Raw genomic sequence first — 18,235 nt, 5'->3', positions numbered from 1 at the left:
AAACAGCAAATATGAACAGTTTTAGACATGAGTACAATAATATCTCTTAAACAGTGGCAGAAAGTAACTAAGTAAATGTACTCAATTGCAATTAACTAAAATATTAAGGTACAAGCTACTTTACCTGCACTTTTTTTCCACTCACTTTTTTTCAACCTGGTCTCACAGAAATCCGTGAAATAGCCACGGATTTCGCTTAACTCAAAATCCGCGGAATAGCCACGGAATCGCTCAAATTTCCGTGAAACTGATACGGATTTCGCTACAATGCAAGTTAATGACAGTCATATCCCGTGGCTATTGGTTTGTTCCAAGTCACGTGACTTTCAAGGTCCCAGCGGTCAGAACAAAAAATATGGCGGACAGTTCTCTCATTTTTAGTGAAAAATCAATATTTTGACTTAGTTTCTGCATAAAAGGGGATTTTGATCACATTTCTAGCGAGAAATATATGTTTTATTTTCTAAATCTTCACTCAGTGAATGTACAATGTTCAAAACACTATCATGCTCAATAAAGAATTTTAAATGTTGCAAATGTGCATACATTTCAGAGTACACTGAGACATTAAACTGCATCATTTTCAATTAAATTCTGCAAAAGTTGGTGTGTTCTAAAACTTTTGACCAGTAGTGTATATATCACTTTTTTTTTATGGCAAGTGCACTTCATGTAGATAAAAAGCAAAGGGGAAAAAAGCCTTTAAAATAATACAGTAAATTTCTGGAATTAACTTTTTTTTCTTCCTCACTTATATCACAGAATGAAAAGGAGGAGACTCTTACGACCAACGTGTGGATTGAGATTGTGAGTTTTCCCTCTCATCATTTTGTGTTTAATTTATTGGTATTAAGGTTGATTTCCCTTTAGTCCATGTCCCTTATTCAGCCCTCAGTTATGTCTAGTTTTTAACGTCACTGGTGACTTTTCCCTCAAATGTCATCTACAGCAATGGACTGATTATCGCCTTTCCTGGAACGTATCTAAGTATTATGGCATTGATATTATCCGTGTCCCGTGCAGCACAGTTTGGCTTCCTGACATTGTCCTCGAGAACAAGTAAGGCAGTAATTAAGAGGAGCCCATTTTTATCTGCCTGCAGTGTCATCATACATCATGTCTGGTGTCAACTGTTTCTGTTCTTTATCCTCAATCTCTGCAGCATTGACGGCAAATTTGACGTGGCTTACTACGCCAACGTGTTGATCGACAGTAGCGGCTGGATGTACTGGCTGCCTCCAGCTATCTATCGCAGCACTTGTGCCATCGAGATAACCTACTTTCCATTCGATTATCAAAACTGCACGCTAGTATTCAGGTGTGGAGCAATTTTATTTTATATGTATATGTATATATCCATCTGATAAAAATAAAAACATTTGAATAATACAATGTATATATACACTACAGGTCAAAAGTTTTAGAACACTCCAATTTTTCCAGTTTTTTATTGAAATTCAAGCAGTGAATGAGCAAATGAACAGCTTGAAAGGGTACAAAGGTAAGTGGTGAACTGCCAGAGGTAAATAAAAAAAGGTAAGGTTAACCAAAACTGAAAAATAATGTACATTTCAGAATTATACAAGTAGGCCTTTTTCAGGGAACAAGAAATGGGTTAACAACTTAACTCTATGGAGTCTTGGGCTATTTTGTCCATTTTTGAATTCTTTTCATGTCTTTGTAAGTCATTTTGTGTCTTTTTTTGGTCATTTTGTGTCTTTTTTTAGTCATTTTGTGTCTTTTGGTGTCTTTTTTTGTCATTTTGTGTCCAACATAAAATGTGATTTTGAATCTTTTTTTTACTTTCAACACTATCATGCTCAATAAAGAATTTTAAATGTTGCAAATGTGCATTCATTTCAGAGTACACTGAGACATTAAACTGCATCATTTTCAATTAAATTCTGGAAAAGTTGGTGTGTTCTAAAACTTTTGACCGGTAGTGTATATAAATTCCATTTTATTTATTAAAAAAGATTCTCATAATTTATTAGAGAAATTCGAGTTGCATTTTTTCTTCTTGTATGTATTATGGAATTATAACTTTGTTTTTCTTTTTTAATGCAGAAATAACATTTTTAATGCAGAAATGTACTTTGAATAATTCTCCACCAGTGGTGATTCATTAATTGTGTTTTGTTTTATTTTGCATGTGCTTCACTCTCGATCGTGGTGCACACATGCTCATAGAACTGGAGTTACATCCTGGTAGCAACAATTTTCTGGTTTATTCCATCCTCAGATCCCAGACGTACAGTGCCAACGAAGTGGACCTCATCTTGGCGGTTGCAGAAACGGGCGAGACGATTGAGTGGGTGGACATCGACCCCGAGGCCTTCACAGGTACCGTACATCCATATTCCACACTCCCAGTATTCAAAACACACAGCTCATCTCCGGCTTATTATGTTTCACCCTGTTAGAGAATGGCGAGTGGGCCATTGTCCATCGTCCAGCCAGGAAAGTCATCAACAAACGGTATTCACCAGATGACCTGGAATATCAGGAGATCATGTTCAATCTGGTCATCCAAAGGAAACCCCTCTTCTACATCATCAACGTCATCCTGCCCTGCTCCCTCATCTCCTCGCTGGTCGTGCTGGCTTACTTCCTACCTGCACAGGGTCAGTACGAGTATTATTCTTTACATATACAATACCGGTCAAAAGTTTTAGAACACCCCAATTTTTCCAGTTTTTTATTGAAATTCAAGCAGTTCACGTCAAATGAACAGCTTGAAAGGGTACAAAGGTAAGTGGTGAACTGCCAGAGGTAAAAAAAAAAAAGGTAAGGTTAACCAAAACTGAAAAATAATGTACATTTCAGAATTATACAAGTACGGTAGGCCTTTTTCGGGAACAAGAAATGGGTTAACAACTTAACTCTATGGAGTCTTGTCCATTTTTGAATTCTTTTCATGTCTTTGTAAGTCATTTTGTGTCTTTTTTGGTAATTTTGTGTCTTTTTTTAGTCATTTTGTGTCTTTTGGTGTCTTTTTTTTAGTCATTTTGTGTCTTTTGGTGTCTTTTTTTGGTCATTTGGTATCTTTTTTTGGTCATTTTGTGTCTTTTTTTAGTCATTTTGTGTCTTTTGATGTCTTTTTTTTTGGTCATTTTGTGTCTTTTTTTTAGTCATTTTGTGTCTTTTGGTGTCTTTTTTTGGTCATTTTGTGTCTTTTTTTAGTCCTTTAGTCCAACATAAAATGTGATTTTGAATCTTTTTTTTACTTTCAAAACACTATCATGCTCAATAAAGAATTTTAAATGTTGCAAATGTGCATTCATTTCAGAGTACACTGAGACATTAAACTGCATCATTTTCAATTAAATTCTGCAAAAGTTGGTGTGTTCTAAAACTTTTGACCAGTAGTGTTCATGAGAAAACTTTAATCACAGGAAGAGTTGTTACCTGGTACTGTGTTTGGTTTAAATACTGGAACTTTTTGCCAAACTGGATCAACAAAGGAAATCATTTAATGCTGAGCTTAACTCCTTCAATGTGTGTGATACGATCTTTTACCATTCTATTATTGAAAACCTTCTAACCTTTTCTTTTATCACTGGTCTAACGGGTTTGTCTGTGAAAAACAAGAACAGTCTTGCTAGCAGAGTTAAAGTGTGGGCTTGGGCAACATTTGGAAGAATCAGGTGGCTGAGAAAGCAAAGAAAATGATCAGCTGATAAGATCTCGTTCCTTCAACCAAATTCTCTCTAATGCCTTACATTGTGGCCTTACAGAGAAAAAATCATTACTTTAAGTAATCATTGAGCCCTTTCTCCCTTCTGCTATTAGGCTTCTGAACACAGACATTACCCACTTTAAGTGACCATAGAGTCGGTCCACCTACTGGTTTTATATGTTTTTTATAAGTTTTTGTTTGTTTTCTTTCCTGGTTCTTATTGTAACTTGTCCCTCCTACCATCTCATGCCCCGAACATGTTTCCTATAACTTGTTTATTAACTTCATTTATTGGTTGTCTGTTGTTATATGTCTGTATGTTGATAGATAGATAGATAGATAGATAGATAGATAGATAGATAGATAGATAGATAGATAGATAGATAGATAGATAGATAGATAGATAGATAGATAGATAGATAGATAGATAGATAGATAGATAGATAGATAGATAGATAGATAGATAGATAGATAGATTACTTTATTCATCCCCGAAGGGAAAGTCGGTTGTTGTGACTAGACGATATATAATTGTAATAATAGTACAGTATATAGTATATAATATGTAATAATAAATAAAAAGTAACAATATAAAATAAAATAAAATAATTATAAATAATTAAAATAATTATGAATAATTATAAATAAAAGAATATGATATATAATATATAAATATATAATAATAATAGTAATAATAATAATAAATAAGTCCGGTATAATAATAATAGTAGTATATTACAGCATATAGTAATAATAATAGTAATGTCAGCAACAGTATATATAATAATAATATAATGTATATAATAATATATATAATAATAATATTAATAACATAGCAAAGTGTCGTGCGTAGATTTAGTGCATAGATTTAGTGCATTTCAGTAATGTTGGTTCTGGCAGAGGTAGATGAATTGTATAGTCTTATTGCAGAAGGAAGGAATGACTTTCTGTATCGTTCCTTGGAGCACCGGGGTTGAATGAGTCTGTTGCTGAAGCTGCTCTTTAGCTTTTATGGATGTTCGCACTAGTAAAGCTATACATTTCCCTATTGGGGATAAATAATGTTGTCTGATTCTAATTTTGATTCTAAACTTGCAACTTGAAAACTTGTAAGACAAAACAATGAATGTAAGTTATCAACTTGGGAAGTTTCATGGAGATGTAAGCATGCTACAGATAATTATTTGCTACATCGTTAGCCTCATAGCATAATTGCTTAAGTCATTTTTTGGCCAAATTGTGATATCTGCCTAACTTTACTCTCCTACCACTGCTGCATCTTTCTGCCTTATTGCCTATGTTCTCAACCTATCAGAACACTTGTTAGAGTCCAAAATCACTTTCTGCCTTAGTCATCTCCTTGACTTAGGCATTTTTGCTGCTACATACAAACCAAACTACATTATTTATATGTAAGAGAAAAATTGCCTTAGTGTAGGGCATATTCTGCCTAAGTCACTTTTATCTGTTATGAAATCGATGTTATCTTTATGCAAACTTGTTCACACTTCTATTTGAACTTACTGTTACAATATCAATTAACCCTTTGATGCACAACATGGGTCAAAAATGACCCGCATTCAATCCCCATGTTATTTAATACTGCTGTGTGTTTCTGTGCTCTTATCTCTTGATATCAATTGTTTTATGATTGAATATTCCAAGTACTCTGTAGATATATTGTTTTTGATAACAACAGATCATTATTTCCGTTTTGCTTGTCATACTTTATGAATATTTTTTTTTTGTATCATTACATAGCTAACTATTTGGCTAAGTAGCTTGCTAAGCTAACTACTTTGCCAAGAAGTTAGTTAAGTAGTTAGCTTAACAAGCTACTTAAATAAATACTTAGCCAAGAAGTTAGCTAAGTTGTTAGCTTAGTATGCTACTTAGCTAAAAAAATGGATATTGGTCATGTTTGATGTTGTGCATTAGAAGGGTAGTGACACAAAAAGGGATTTTATTAAAAATAATAATAAAACAATAACATAAAAATTTGGATGTGTGATGATCAAAAACAAACTAATTGAGGAAAACCTGGAATACTGAATGATGAAAATAATTTATTACAAAGATATAGAACATAAAAACTCTGTCGGGTCACTTTAGACCCATGTTGTGCATCAAAGGGTTAAAAATACCAATGGGCTTACTAAAAATTGTGTTTTTTTCTTGTTTCCCGAAAACGTTCAAATATGACTTAAGCAAATATGCTATGAGGCTGACCTTTACGACTGAGGCTAATGATATATAAAGTGCCTGAGCATGTTTTTTGGCCCTTGTCTTATAAGTTTCTTTTGTCCCCTTACAGCCGGGGGACAGAAGTTGACTGTGGCCATCTCCGTCTTGCTGGCTCAGACTGTCTTCCTGTTTCTTATTGCTCAGAAGGTCCCGGAGACGTCTCTCTCTGTCCCTCTTATTGGCAAGTGAGTTAGTGTGTGTTCTCTGCTGACCTCTGCTGTTTGTTTGTTTTTTACATTATAAGCCTCCTCTCCAACACAGATCTTCTCTGTGTCTTCCTCAGGTACCTGATCTTCGTCATGTCTGTCACTACTCTTATTGCCACCAATCAGATTGTGGTGCTGAACTTCTCCCTCCGCAGCCCGAGCACTCATACCATGTCCTACACCATCAAACATGTGAGTAACTCCAGTGTGGATCAGTCAGATATTTATATTTAAGGTGAGACATTACAGGCAAAAACATAGGGTTTTCATACATTAGTCCAGTAGTTCTCAACCTTTTTGAGTCGCGACCCCCAATTTAACATGCATGTTGTCCACGACCCCCGCTCACTGAACACAATCTCACACGCACAGTTCAGATCACCCAAAAAAGAAAAAATGACCTAAAAAAGGAAAGAAAATGACCAAAAAAGACACAAATTGACCACAAAATGACCAAAAAAAGACACAAAATGACTAAAAAAAGACTCAACATTATCAAAAAAGACACAAAATGACTAAAAAAAGACAAAATGACCAAAAAATAAACAAAATTACCAAAAAAGTCACAAATTGACCACAAAATGATAAAAAAAAGACACAAAATGACCAAAAAACACAAAAATTGACCACAAAATGATCAAAAAAAGACACAAAATGACCTCACCCTGTAGCGTCTCCCCTTAAATTATGAGTTTTGTTGTGTGAACTAAGTTTCTTCTCTCAGCTGTTCCTGGAAATGGTGCCGCGCTTCCTGGGCATGTCCCCGCTGGTGGACGACAGCGAGGGGATGGCCGAGATGAACGGCGTGAGGGAGCGGCGGCGAAGCTCCTTCGGCCTCATGCAGAGAGCGGAGGAGTATGTACTGAAACAACCTCGCAGTGAAATGATGTTTGACAAGCAAAGAGAGAGGCACGGTCTCACACGGACCATTGGTAAGACTGCTATTTTTTTTTTTTTTTTTGCAGTTTCAATCACTTTATTCATAATCCAATAATTTAAACATTGAATGGATCAATATAATTAAAGCGTTTCCAAGGATTTCCAGCACTCAGGGACCCGGTTGTCCTTATAGCTGAGAGGTCCATGGCTGTGAGTGACTCGTGTAACGTTAGGTTTCCCAAGTACTGCAGCAGTCTGCTCTGTACACATTTTAGTCATTTAAAGTCTTTTTTAGTCATTTAACATATTTTTAGTCATTTTTAGTCATTTAAAGTCTTTTTTTAGTCATTTAACATATTTTTTAGTCATTTTAAGTCATTTAACATATTTTTTAGTCATTTTAAGTCATTTTAAGTAATTTAACATATTTTTTAGTTATTTTAAGTCATTTTAAGTATTTTTTTTTTCAAAAAAATCTGCAAGAAAAAAGTAGCTTTTTTCCCACTTTTTTCTCGTAAATCTGCAACTTTTTTCGCGCGGATTTGCCACTTTAAATCTCTTAAATCTGCAACATTTTTTCTTGTAGATTTGCCACTTTAATCTAGTAAATTTGCAACTTTTTTCTTGAAATATTACTTGAAGTTACCAAATATAGTTCTTTGCATGATAAAGGGTTAAGATTAGATTTCATTTTTGTAATCCAATGAACGCTAATTGCACAACTGTTCAATTGACTACATTTTAAAATTATTTTTGATCAAATATGCAAACTGCCGTCTGATTGTTGGTGTCTTCTTCCCTCCAGTGGATACGATGGATGTCAGCAGCACAGCCAACCTGTATAAGAGTTTGGCCCAGGCTGCACCCGAGATCAAGCAATGTGTGGACGCCTGCAACTTCATCGCTGAGAGCACGAGACAACAGAATAACATTGGATCTGTGAGTTATTTTACATTTTATCTGACAAGCCGACACATTTCAATTTCTTGTTTTCTTTTAAAAATGTACACTACCGGTCAAAAGTTTTAGAACACCCCAATTTTTCAGTTTTTTTATTGAAATTCAAGCAGTTCAAGTCAAATGAACAGCTTGAAAGGGTACAAAGGTAAGTGGTGAACTGCCAGAGGTAAATAAAAAAAGGTAAGCTTAACCAAAACTGAAAAATAATGTACATTTCAGAATTATACAAGTAGGCCTTTTTCAGGGAACAAGAAATGGGTTAACAACTTAACTCTATGGAGTCTTGGGCTATTTTGTCCATTTTTGAATTCTTTTCATGTCTTTGTAAGTCATTTTGTGTCTTTTTTTAGTCATTTTGTGCCTTTTTGTGTCTTTTTTTGGTCATTTTGTGTCTTTTTTTATTCATTTTGTGTCTTTTGGTGTCTTTTTTTGGTCATTTTGTGTCTTTTTTTAGTCCTTTAGTCCAACATAAAATGTGATTTTGAATCTTTTTTTTACTTTCAAAACACTATCATGCTCAATAAAGAATTTTTAATTTCAGAGTACACTGAGACATTAAACTGCATAATTTTCAATTAAATTCTGGAAAAGTTGGTGTGTTCTAAAACTTTTGACCAGTAGTGTACATTGATCACATTTAAAATAAATGGCTGAATAAATATGACATTTAATAGAATAAAAAAATACATATTGCATTAATAAGTTGATAAAATGTGACATATATTAATATTTATGTTTTAATCAGCATCTTTATTCATTTAGCTTTTCATAAATTCCCCTATTTATTTACTTTCCTGTTTTGTTTCCTTTTATTTATTCATGTATTTATTTTCATCAATTTGAAATTGTATTTATTTATATCAATTTTATTTATTTATTTCAATTTTGCGTTGTATTTACTTATTTGGGGTATTTATTAATTTATTTTTACATTAGTTAACTCTATTTTAAAATGATTTATTAATCCCCCCCCCTCTTTATTTCCCCAAACATATTTATTTCTGTATTATTTATTTACATTGCATATTTTACATGCATTTCTTCTTCAATATGAAATTAAGGGGGCTGTCATTCAAATGTTTTATGTTAAAACTCTTCAAAACTTTAAATTAATAAAAAGAATTTACTACTTAATTTTTAAAATTTGTTTGCAGTTTATTTTTAATGTATTTATTCACGTGTATCAAGTGTATGATACACTTCCAAAAAATAAATACATAAAAAGAATAAAAAAGATAAATAAGGGAATTAATACAAAGGTAAAAAATGTATTTATTTATTTTATTTAAAATATAAATATTAATTTATGTCACATTTCATCAAATTTAAATACCTTTATTAATTTTATGGTATTTTGGTGCATCTAATTAAATTTTAATGATATTCTTTATCGAGTAATTTATTTTATCTTATTATTAAATACAGGAAATTGAAAGCTGGGTGCTGATTGGTAAAATGATCGACAAAGTGTGTTTCTGGGCGGCCATTCTACTCTTCATCGTCGGCACAGTGGGAATCTTCTTACAAGGACATTTCAACCGGGCGCCTGAATTTCCATTTCCGGGGCAGAACAAAAAATATGTCCCGAGTTAAATACAGCAGTAAAATCTTTTTACTGTTGTGAACCTTTGCAAGGGTCAGTGTGCCTGGTGCTGTCTGTAAGGCTGAGTGATGCTCCTCACTGAGGCTCAGGCTGACTTAGCAGGACGTTATTAACAAACCTGTCCCTGTTCATGTTCACAGCTCAGACTCATCAGGCAGCTGAAGCTTTTCATTCAGACTTACAACTCGCTCTTTATCTTAGTGTAAGTTCTTTGGATGTATGCATTAAATGGGTTGAGTGGGTCTAGTTTTTAATAATCATCATCATCATCATTATCAAGTAAAATTATTATTTGTTTTGTGATATAAAAGACTCAACAGTGTGAGTTTAACCCTCTGAACCCCAACAAGCCGTTTTCAGGGCTTTTTTGTTGTTGCTCTTTTTACATTTACTCACTGAGAGCTTGTATTTCTCTGCAGTATATAGTAGATATATAGATATATATATAGTATATAAATCCTGCAGCTCTGTGGAATTAGCACAATCATGGCTAGAAGTGGGAACAACTTAGAAATGTCTTTTGTGCAGAAAAACACATTTATAATGACATAAATCTTTTTTTTTTTAAAGGAAAAACGCAAGTTGAATGTCTCTGTTTAATTATTCTGTAAAAATTGGAATAAAATGGAATTTATATATACAACAACTATAGCATTTGAGTTAGCGTTGGCCAGACGCGGTTTGTTTAGCCACGTTGATGGAACACTTCTGTCCTCTCCACTCTGGTCTGTGTAAACAGATTTTCAGTGAATATTTGTAACGTGACCATTCGTCTCAGCAGAATCAATCATGGCTTCACAGTGTCGTCGAGGAGCAGAATTTAATGTTTTGAACAGCATCTAGTTATTACAAACTGTTTATTTTTAGCGACGTTTAAAAATGAGACATGTAGAATAAAGTTATTTTGAGAGAAATTTCACAGTTTTAAGCTCCGTTTTAGCTACTTTTTCGAACAGAAACTTTTGTAAGCTATGATCTGTTCAAGGACTGTTGGAAAGTTCAGATTTCAACGATAATGCCTGTTTAACAGTTTCTTTCTACAATAAATGCTGTAATTTTTTAGATTTCTAAAGGAAAACACACATTTCAATCTAGATGTTGGGGTTAATTGATAATCAAAATAATGTTAGTTGCAGCCCTGTAAACGGTTTTCAGAAAGATAATGAGTGAATATGAAAGAAATATTTCAAAATAGGTGAAAGGAAAAACTACAATTTTAAGCTTTGTTTTGGTCACTTTTTCTACAATAAGTTTCATAGCAAAGTTCAAGTTGTGGTGACAATGCCTGTTTGTACAGTTTCTTTCTACAATAACCTGTGTTTCTGGTGATCTTTCAAAGGGTTCAGAGGGTTAAACAAGTTCAGAGGTGTTTTTTGAAGGCAATTCACCATGCTGAGGAAGTTATTTCTGTCACAGTGAATAACCTTTAGAGCTGCAATAAGTACTGTATTAAATGGAGCCTTAAACACTGTAGAACTGGATTTATAAATGTGATGTGATGTGCTGAAGTTGCCCGTCTTTAATGGGCAAAACATATCAGATAAAGTCTGGATACGTTTCCCTGCATGTCTTATATGAAGAATGTGTGCATGTTACTTGAGCCAGCTGACTCTGAATCAAGCCTTATTCTTCTTACTATGACTTATTTATTAGAAAGTCTTTGTTAGCGATAGATGGCTCGGACGGACATTGTCTTGATTCACTGTGCCATGTTTTTTTTAAATAAATATTTTATTTTGTGCATCGTGACTTGCCTAATCAGTCAAAGTGTGAGTTGTTGTGTTTCTTACATCAGATCGGGCCTTTTGCAACTCAGATAATAAGGAATAAAAGCAGTATTATAATTTAATTTACTGTGTGTCTGCTGCTCAAACATTACAACAGAAAATTAAAAAAAGTATTAGTCAAAGAAAAACCTTTTAATTTTATTTCCCCCAGCCAACAAATTAATTATATGTATTTTTGGATACGTCTATATATTCAATTTTTTTTTATCTCTATTTGTATTCTAAATCAATGACATTTATTATTTTATTTTTTAATTTGTTTAATAATTTTTTTCCTCCCGTTTGTTTACTGAAATGTATTTATTTCTTCATAGATTTCTTTTTACGTCACATATTTAACATGCATTTCTTCTTTACTATGCAAGTGAGGGGGCTGTTAAACTCTTTAAAATCTTCAATAAATAAAATGAATGAATACATAAAAAAATAAATTACAAATAATTAAAATAAATATGCAACAAAGAGGATGAATAGGGGGAATAATGCAAAGGTAAATAAATATAGAAGCAAATTAAAATAATATCAATTGTGATTTCATAAAATTTAAATGCCTTTATCTTTTATATGATATTGTTTTTATATGATTACATAATCAAATCTTAATCACATGCTTTAAAAAAAGAAATTAAAAGGGAGGCTGGGATTATTAGGAGTACAATGTATTTGTAATTTAATTATCATGTTTGTATCAGTTGTATGAACATAAAATAAAATGAATAAATATATAAAAAAAATAAATTACAAATAATTAAAATAAATACGCAGCAAAGAGGAAGAATAGGGGAAATAATGCAAAGGTAAATAAATATAGAAGCAAATTAAAATAATATCAATTGTGATTTCATAAAATTGAAATGCCTTTATCTTTTATATGATATTGTTTTTATATGATTACATAATCAAATCTTAATCATATGCATTTAAAAAAATAAATTAAAAGGGAGGCAGGGATTATTAGGAGTACAATGTATTTGTAATTTATTTATCATGTTTGTATCAGTTGTATGAACATAAAATAAAATGAATAAATATATAAAAAAAATAAATTACAAATAATTAAAATAAATACGCAGCAAAGAGGATGAATAGGGGAAATAATGCAAAGGTAAATAAATATGGAAGCAAATTAAAATAATATCAATTTTTATTTCATACAATTTAAATGCCTTTATCTTTTATATTAAATTGTTTTTATATGATTACATAATCAAATCTTAATCATACACATTTAAAAAAAGAAATTAAAAGGGATGCAGGGATTATTAGGAGTACAATGTATTTGTAATTTATTTATCATGTTTGTATCAATTGTACGCTGAACATGTATTATCTTATAGTCTTTAAAATACTGTCTATCCTTAAAATCAAAATGCTCAATGATGTGAATTATGATTATGTCCCTGTTGGTGAGATTCAGCGCCTCCATGTGGTGTGAAAATAAACTGCACCAAAGCGATCAGGGCTTATTTCCTGCTGTCTCCTAGCAACAGCGCCACCCCGTGGCCAAGGTTATTCCATTAAGAATAGTTCCAATATGATTTCATTGAGTTTTGAGGCACTCATTAATTTGTTGTTGTTTCTAAAGTCTTGAAATAATGTAAAAAAAATACTTTGGGTAAGTATCCAACAGTACAACTTTGACAGTTTTAGAACACATGAAATGTCATACATTTATATATTTATATAAGATAGTCATAAGAAGTTTGGATTTGCGATAAATAAGGGGGGATTATAAAAAGGTTTTTATAGTCTAAATATCATAGATACTTGATTGTGCTATTTTTTTTATTTTGGATATAGCACATAAGACTAATTTTTTTCTTAAAATGTATGGAGTATTAATAATTCATTTTTGTATAAATATTAATTTAAAAACAGCTGGCAGCAACAATCATACATTATTTTACAGTTCATTTATTTAAAAATATGGATTATATACAGGAAATATCTGTATTTACAAAACATATGTCTGGAGAATAAGTGAAAAAAAGGAACTTTAATATGATAAGTGTTTGCCAGACCTTTTACCGTTGTTGTCTATTTTACATTAAAAAATTTACAGCAGAAAGTTGCCCTAATTCTACATTCACTTTAATTTTAAATTTAATACCCTTAAGCAACTGAACCACTGAATCATACTGTAAAAAGAATGTCCCATTGCATTAATTTACAAATTTCAACTTCTATTTTATAGTTAATATTTGTTATAAAAGTAATGTACTTTTTAAATGTCATTTGCACGTAATGTATGGGGGAAAATTAAAAAAAAAACTTCTTTTTTTCAGTGCAGAGTAGGCATAAAGTGAAACCTTTAGTAGAATACACGTTGCTTTATTTTCTGGAAAACTCAAACAGGCATTGCAAATGATCCAACTGAAGCAGGATCAGATGAAGCATCGTTGTCTGAAGATTTTTGCCTCTTTTGTCAGCCACCCTGTGAGCAATCCTCTAAATAACAATTCCTTAAAGGTTCCTGAATTCCCACAGTCTGGATAAAGGAGTGGCAGGAAGTGTCTGTGATTGGCTGCTGATGAAATCACTGTTCAGATTCAGATTGGGTCATAGTACATCCAAAACAGAGCAAATATCGGTTTTCTTCTAATGACTCATTTATAACACAATTGTTAAGTGTGTGTGGATTAATTACTTAACATAATAATCATTACACTTTTAAAATAAAAAAGAATCAGAATCAGAAATACTGTACTGATCGCTGGGGAGAAATTGCTTTTGTTAAAGTTGTTGCTGTATAAGAAATAGAAATAAGTAATGGTCATGGTAAACTCTTCTAAACTTTCAATAAATTAAATAAATAAATACATTAAAAAATACACTATAAATACTTTTTTTTTAAAAATACAGCAGGGAACATGAATAGTGGAAATGATACAAAGGTAAATAAATATAGAAGCCAATTAAAATAATAGAAATGTATGTAACATTTCATCAAATGTATACATTTAAAAATATATTATTATTTTAATGATTACATAGCATATACATTAAAAATAAATTACAAATAAATAAATATTTTTTAAAAAGTAGCAAATAAGAAAAATAGGGGAATTAATACAAAGGTGGAAAAATACAAAATAGAAATATGTATGTCTGTAAATAAAATAGATATTTTTTAAAAGCAACACTAATATACAAAAACAATATAAGATACAAATCCAACAAGTCTTAAGTAAATACATGTACGTATAATTGATTGGATTTATATAGCGCTTTTAAAAATACTCAAAGTCGCTTGAAGGAATTACATTGTAGTAAATAGAGATATGTACAAATTGAAATAAACAGAAATATGGAAGTATAGAAATATATATGAAGTATATAGAGATATGTACAAATATGTAACAACAAATGGATAAATAAAGTCTTTGTTTTTTTAAAGGTACTGTACAGGTTATAAAACACAGGTCACATAATAATCCAGCCTACCAACTGCTTTTTTAAAAAGAAGTCGGTCCATTAGACCATAGACTGTATATAAATAATTTAGACCTTAAATTAATAAATTAGACCTTCTTTTATTTTGAAAATGCAAACGGAAGTTCCGTGATACGTTCACAGTCCCACCTTAAATAGTCGGAAACAGAAAAATACTACGTTAGTTGCACTTTACAGTCGTCTTCCTTCTCATCTGTCTGCATTCCTGCTGGCGACCAGTCGGGACATGTCTTGTCCTTTTAGTCCATGTTTTTGACACGTAGCAGCTCATAAATATATAATATTTTAATGCATTAATGTTTGTCTGCGTTTCTACACATACACATTGTTTGGGCTCTTATAACACCATGTGATGTTGTTAAACCTGATTAAACCACAGCTATAAGAGGAGCAAATATGCAAGGCAAAGCCTGCCTCCTGTACCACATTTCAAGATGTTTCCTTGTCTTTTTTTCCTGCATAGTGTCCCGCTGGACACCCAATGGGAGGGACTAAAGTGTGCATCACCTCCGGGGAATACAAATGAACTCTCCGCTTAGAAAACACACGTTTTGGACATGATGAAACATTACTTTTAACCTCTGTATGTTTGGTGTTTTTTTCCCGCTTGTGGAGTAGCTGCTCGTGCTGAGTGTCGGCGCTGTTTGAACTGAGAGTAAGTATCTTTTTATGTCTTTTTTTAAGGCCTGACTGCACTAGTGTGTGTGTGTGAGGTGTCGCAGTGAGGTTATCCAGCTGCGGATTTCACGCCGCAGAGGCACGAATACCTCTCCTCTGTCAGCCAGATGTTTACATACTGTTTGCACATTCGCCAGCTCACATTTTTGACGCACTTTTGTAAAGTGAGGAAGGTTTTTTTTGCGGAATGCGGCGCCGAAGGAAAGCCAGGAGGTGGAGGCTAAGGGTGGAGACGACGAAACTTAGCCTTCAGCATTTTCACTCTCTAAGTCAGAGCTACAGTGATATCCGGACACTTAAAAAAAATGACTCTACAGCTTCACTTTTACCTCAGTTTAGAAAAATGACTCGTGCAGATTTATGTGAGATGAAAAGAGAAAGTGTGGATTAGTAGCCTAGCACACACGCTTATCTAAACTCCCATCAACTCTCAAAAAGACTCAAAAGTGTGTAATTATCTCCAAGAGATGATTTTAAAACACGCTAAGAAGATGGTGACTCCCTTTCAGTTTACTGTAATGTGAGGGAACGTTAAATTAGTCTGAAGGAATCTCTATTTTAGGCCATTTTAGTGCAGATTTTGGGGGAAATCTGATGCATCAGCGCAGTCAGTAGGGAGTTGACTCAGCATTGTTGTTTTAGTCATATCGGAATGTATGAAACACGTTGGGCAACTCTGCGAGGCAACCATGTCTTTTAGTCTTTTAGTCATGTTTTAAATCATTCTGCAGGGGGAGATGACAGAACTGGTGGACATCATCTGAAAGCACTGTGTCAAGTTATTCTGGCCATAAATCTCTAAAGAAAATTAATAAAGTAAACCCATTAAGGTGTTTAAAGGGTTCAGAACATGAATGTTTGGCTTTCTGAAGTACATTTCCAGCTCAACTGTGTCACATAACATGTTTGCAGCAAATTGTGGGTTGATATGATTAAAAAACACACACACATTTGTTGTTTAATTAGGCAATTTTTTCAATTCGAGAACGGATAAAAATGGTCAAAACTCATCGAGAATATAAAATCAATACACAAAGACATTTGAAGCAACAAAGACGAATTTGGTTGCTGTGATTTGGTTTAAAAAACTTTACACATTTTTGAGATTTCTGTATTTTTCAGCGATTGGATGACAGTTCTGTTCTCTAAACCAGTAGTTCTCAACCTTTTTGAGTCGCGACCCCCAATTTAACATGCAGAGACTCCTTGTAAAGTAATAACTTGCTACTTTGGCATTTGTCAGAAAAGACACAAAATTACCCAAAAAAGAATCAAAATGACACAAAATGACCAAAAAAAACACAAAATGGCCCAAAAAAAGAAACAAAATGACCAAAAAGACACAAAATGACCAAAAAAAGACACTAAATGACAAAAAAAACCCACAAAATGACAAAAAAAGGACAATAAATGACCAAAAAGACTAAAACACGTGAACATTTTATCACAGTGGAGACAGAGCTGACTTCCAAAATGATTTGGCGACCCCCAGAAATCATCTTGTGAACCCAATTGGGGTCCCGACCCCAAGGTTGGGAATAGCTGCTCTAAACTGCTGAGAAACCCCCTTATTGTCAATATGTGTAGGAAAGTTGTACATCCTCTTAATGCTCTGCGTCTCTAGTTTGTGGTTGTAGTATACAGTTCTAATACTATTATACAGTGAGCTCAAGTTTCAAGAAATGCTCTCACTGCAAAGAAATGTTTAATACAGGGACTTACATCACCACACATGAATGCCATTGTGCTCATTGAATCCACAGATTCAGAAGAGTCTCAGCTTTGTACTGATATCCAATGTATGCAATTCCCAGAAATATTTATATGCATTAGACAACAGTATTGCATGAGGAAAACTATGCAGTTTTTGCCTTAAACTGCATTTTAACATCATAAAGCAGCCATGTGTGCAAAGAGGATGTGGGAACTCATAGAGTCCAAATTCATTCAAATATCTTGAGCCTGTGATGCACTTATTGTTTCCAACAATGTCAGGCACATTATGCAAACATATGCAAAAACACAACTTTCCACCTGAGCAGGGAGCGTAAATATAAATATCAAGGTCAGTTTACTTTATTCAAAATGACAACAAAAAGAAATAACAAATCATAACAAATAATATTGTGATTTCTAAAGTGGGTAAGGAAGGGGAAAAAACAATAATTACTATTACTGTCATACATAATGTCTGTTTTTATTATATTATTAATATCTTTTTCAAAAAATGAAATTATATACTCCTAGTTAGAATAAGCAGAGATAATGAATACATTATGAGTTATTACTATTATTGTTGTTGTTATAATTACTATTATCACTATTATTATGCTGATTGTAGTACAATTATTAAAAATATAATAATAATAATAATCCTTTATTTCAGACCTAGGGGGATCCATATACCAACATACAGCAAAAGAACAAACAGACAAACAACACAAGTAAAAAAATAAAAAGGTTTTCCACAAATTTCAATGTTCAACTCAGTTGACACGACAAATTTTGGACAAATAATGAAGCAGACAACAACTAAAACATCTCTCTGTCTGTGCATTTATATATATATATATATATATATACATTTATATTTTATTGTTACTTTTAATCTAAGTCCTTTGCTATAAGTTTAAAGGTCCATTCTGACCTCCTGAGTGTGTAACAGTCAGCTTCAAGCCAGAGACTCCTTGGAAAGTAACAACTTGATACTTTGGGATTTGTTAGAAAAGACACAAAATTACCCAAA

The 18,235-nt window shown here is 32.7% G+C and overlaps 2 protein-coding genes across 2 annotated transcripts in view; both read left to right on the top strand.

Moving 5' to 3' along the window:
* chrne (cholinergic receptor, nicotinic, epsilon) overlaps window positions 1-9,992 on the top strand; it is a 31,163-nt gene extending 21,171 nt beyond the window's left edge. The window contains exons 3-12 of the mRNA XM_059351394.1: window positions 763-807; window positions 950-1,059; window positions 1,163-1,318; window positions 2,243-2,343; window positions 2,424-2,624; window positions 5,994-6,108; window positions 6,207-6,321; window positions 6,854-7,061; window positions 7,814-7,947; window positions 9,394-9,992. Of these exons, the coding sequence (XP_059207377.1) occupies window positions 763-807; window positions 950-1,059; window positions 1,163-1,318; window positions 2,243-2,343; window positions 2,424-2,624; window positions 5,994-6,108; window positions 6,207-6,321; window positions 6,854-7,061; window positions 7,814-7,947; window positions 9,394-9,561 (1,353 nt within the window). The 3' untranslated portion in view covers window positions 9,562-9,992. The remainder of the gene's footprint in view (window positions 1-762; window positions 808-949; window positions 1,060-1,162; window positions 1,319-2,242; window positions 2,344-2,423; window positions 2,625-5,993; window positions 6,109-6,206; window positions 6,322-6,853; window positions 7,062-7,813; window positions 7,948-9,393) is intronic.
* Window positions 9,993-15,021: 5,029 nt separating this feature from the next.
* The window catches only part of pld2 (phospholipase D2), a 44,657-nt gene continuing 41,443 nt past the window's right edge, over window positions 15,022-18,235 (top strand). The window contains exon 1 of the mRNA XM_059351482.1: window positions 15,022-15,466. The gene's annotated coding sequence lies outside the window, so the exon portion shown is untranslated. The remainder of the gene's footprint in view (window positions 15,467-18,235) is intronic.

Source organism: Centropristis striata, chromosome 15 (genome assembly GCF_030273125.1).
Source record: "Centropristis striata isolate RG_2023a ecotype Rhode Island chromosome 15, C.striata_1.0, whole genome shotgun sequence".
NCBI classification, from domain to species: Eukaryota; Metazoa; Chordata; class Actinopteri; order Perciformes; family Serranidae; genus Centropristis; species Centropristis striata.
This window is presented reverse-complemented; position numbering and strand designations above follow the sequence as displayed.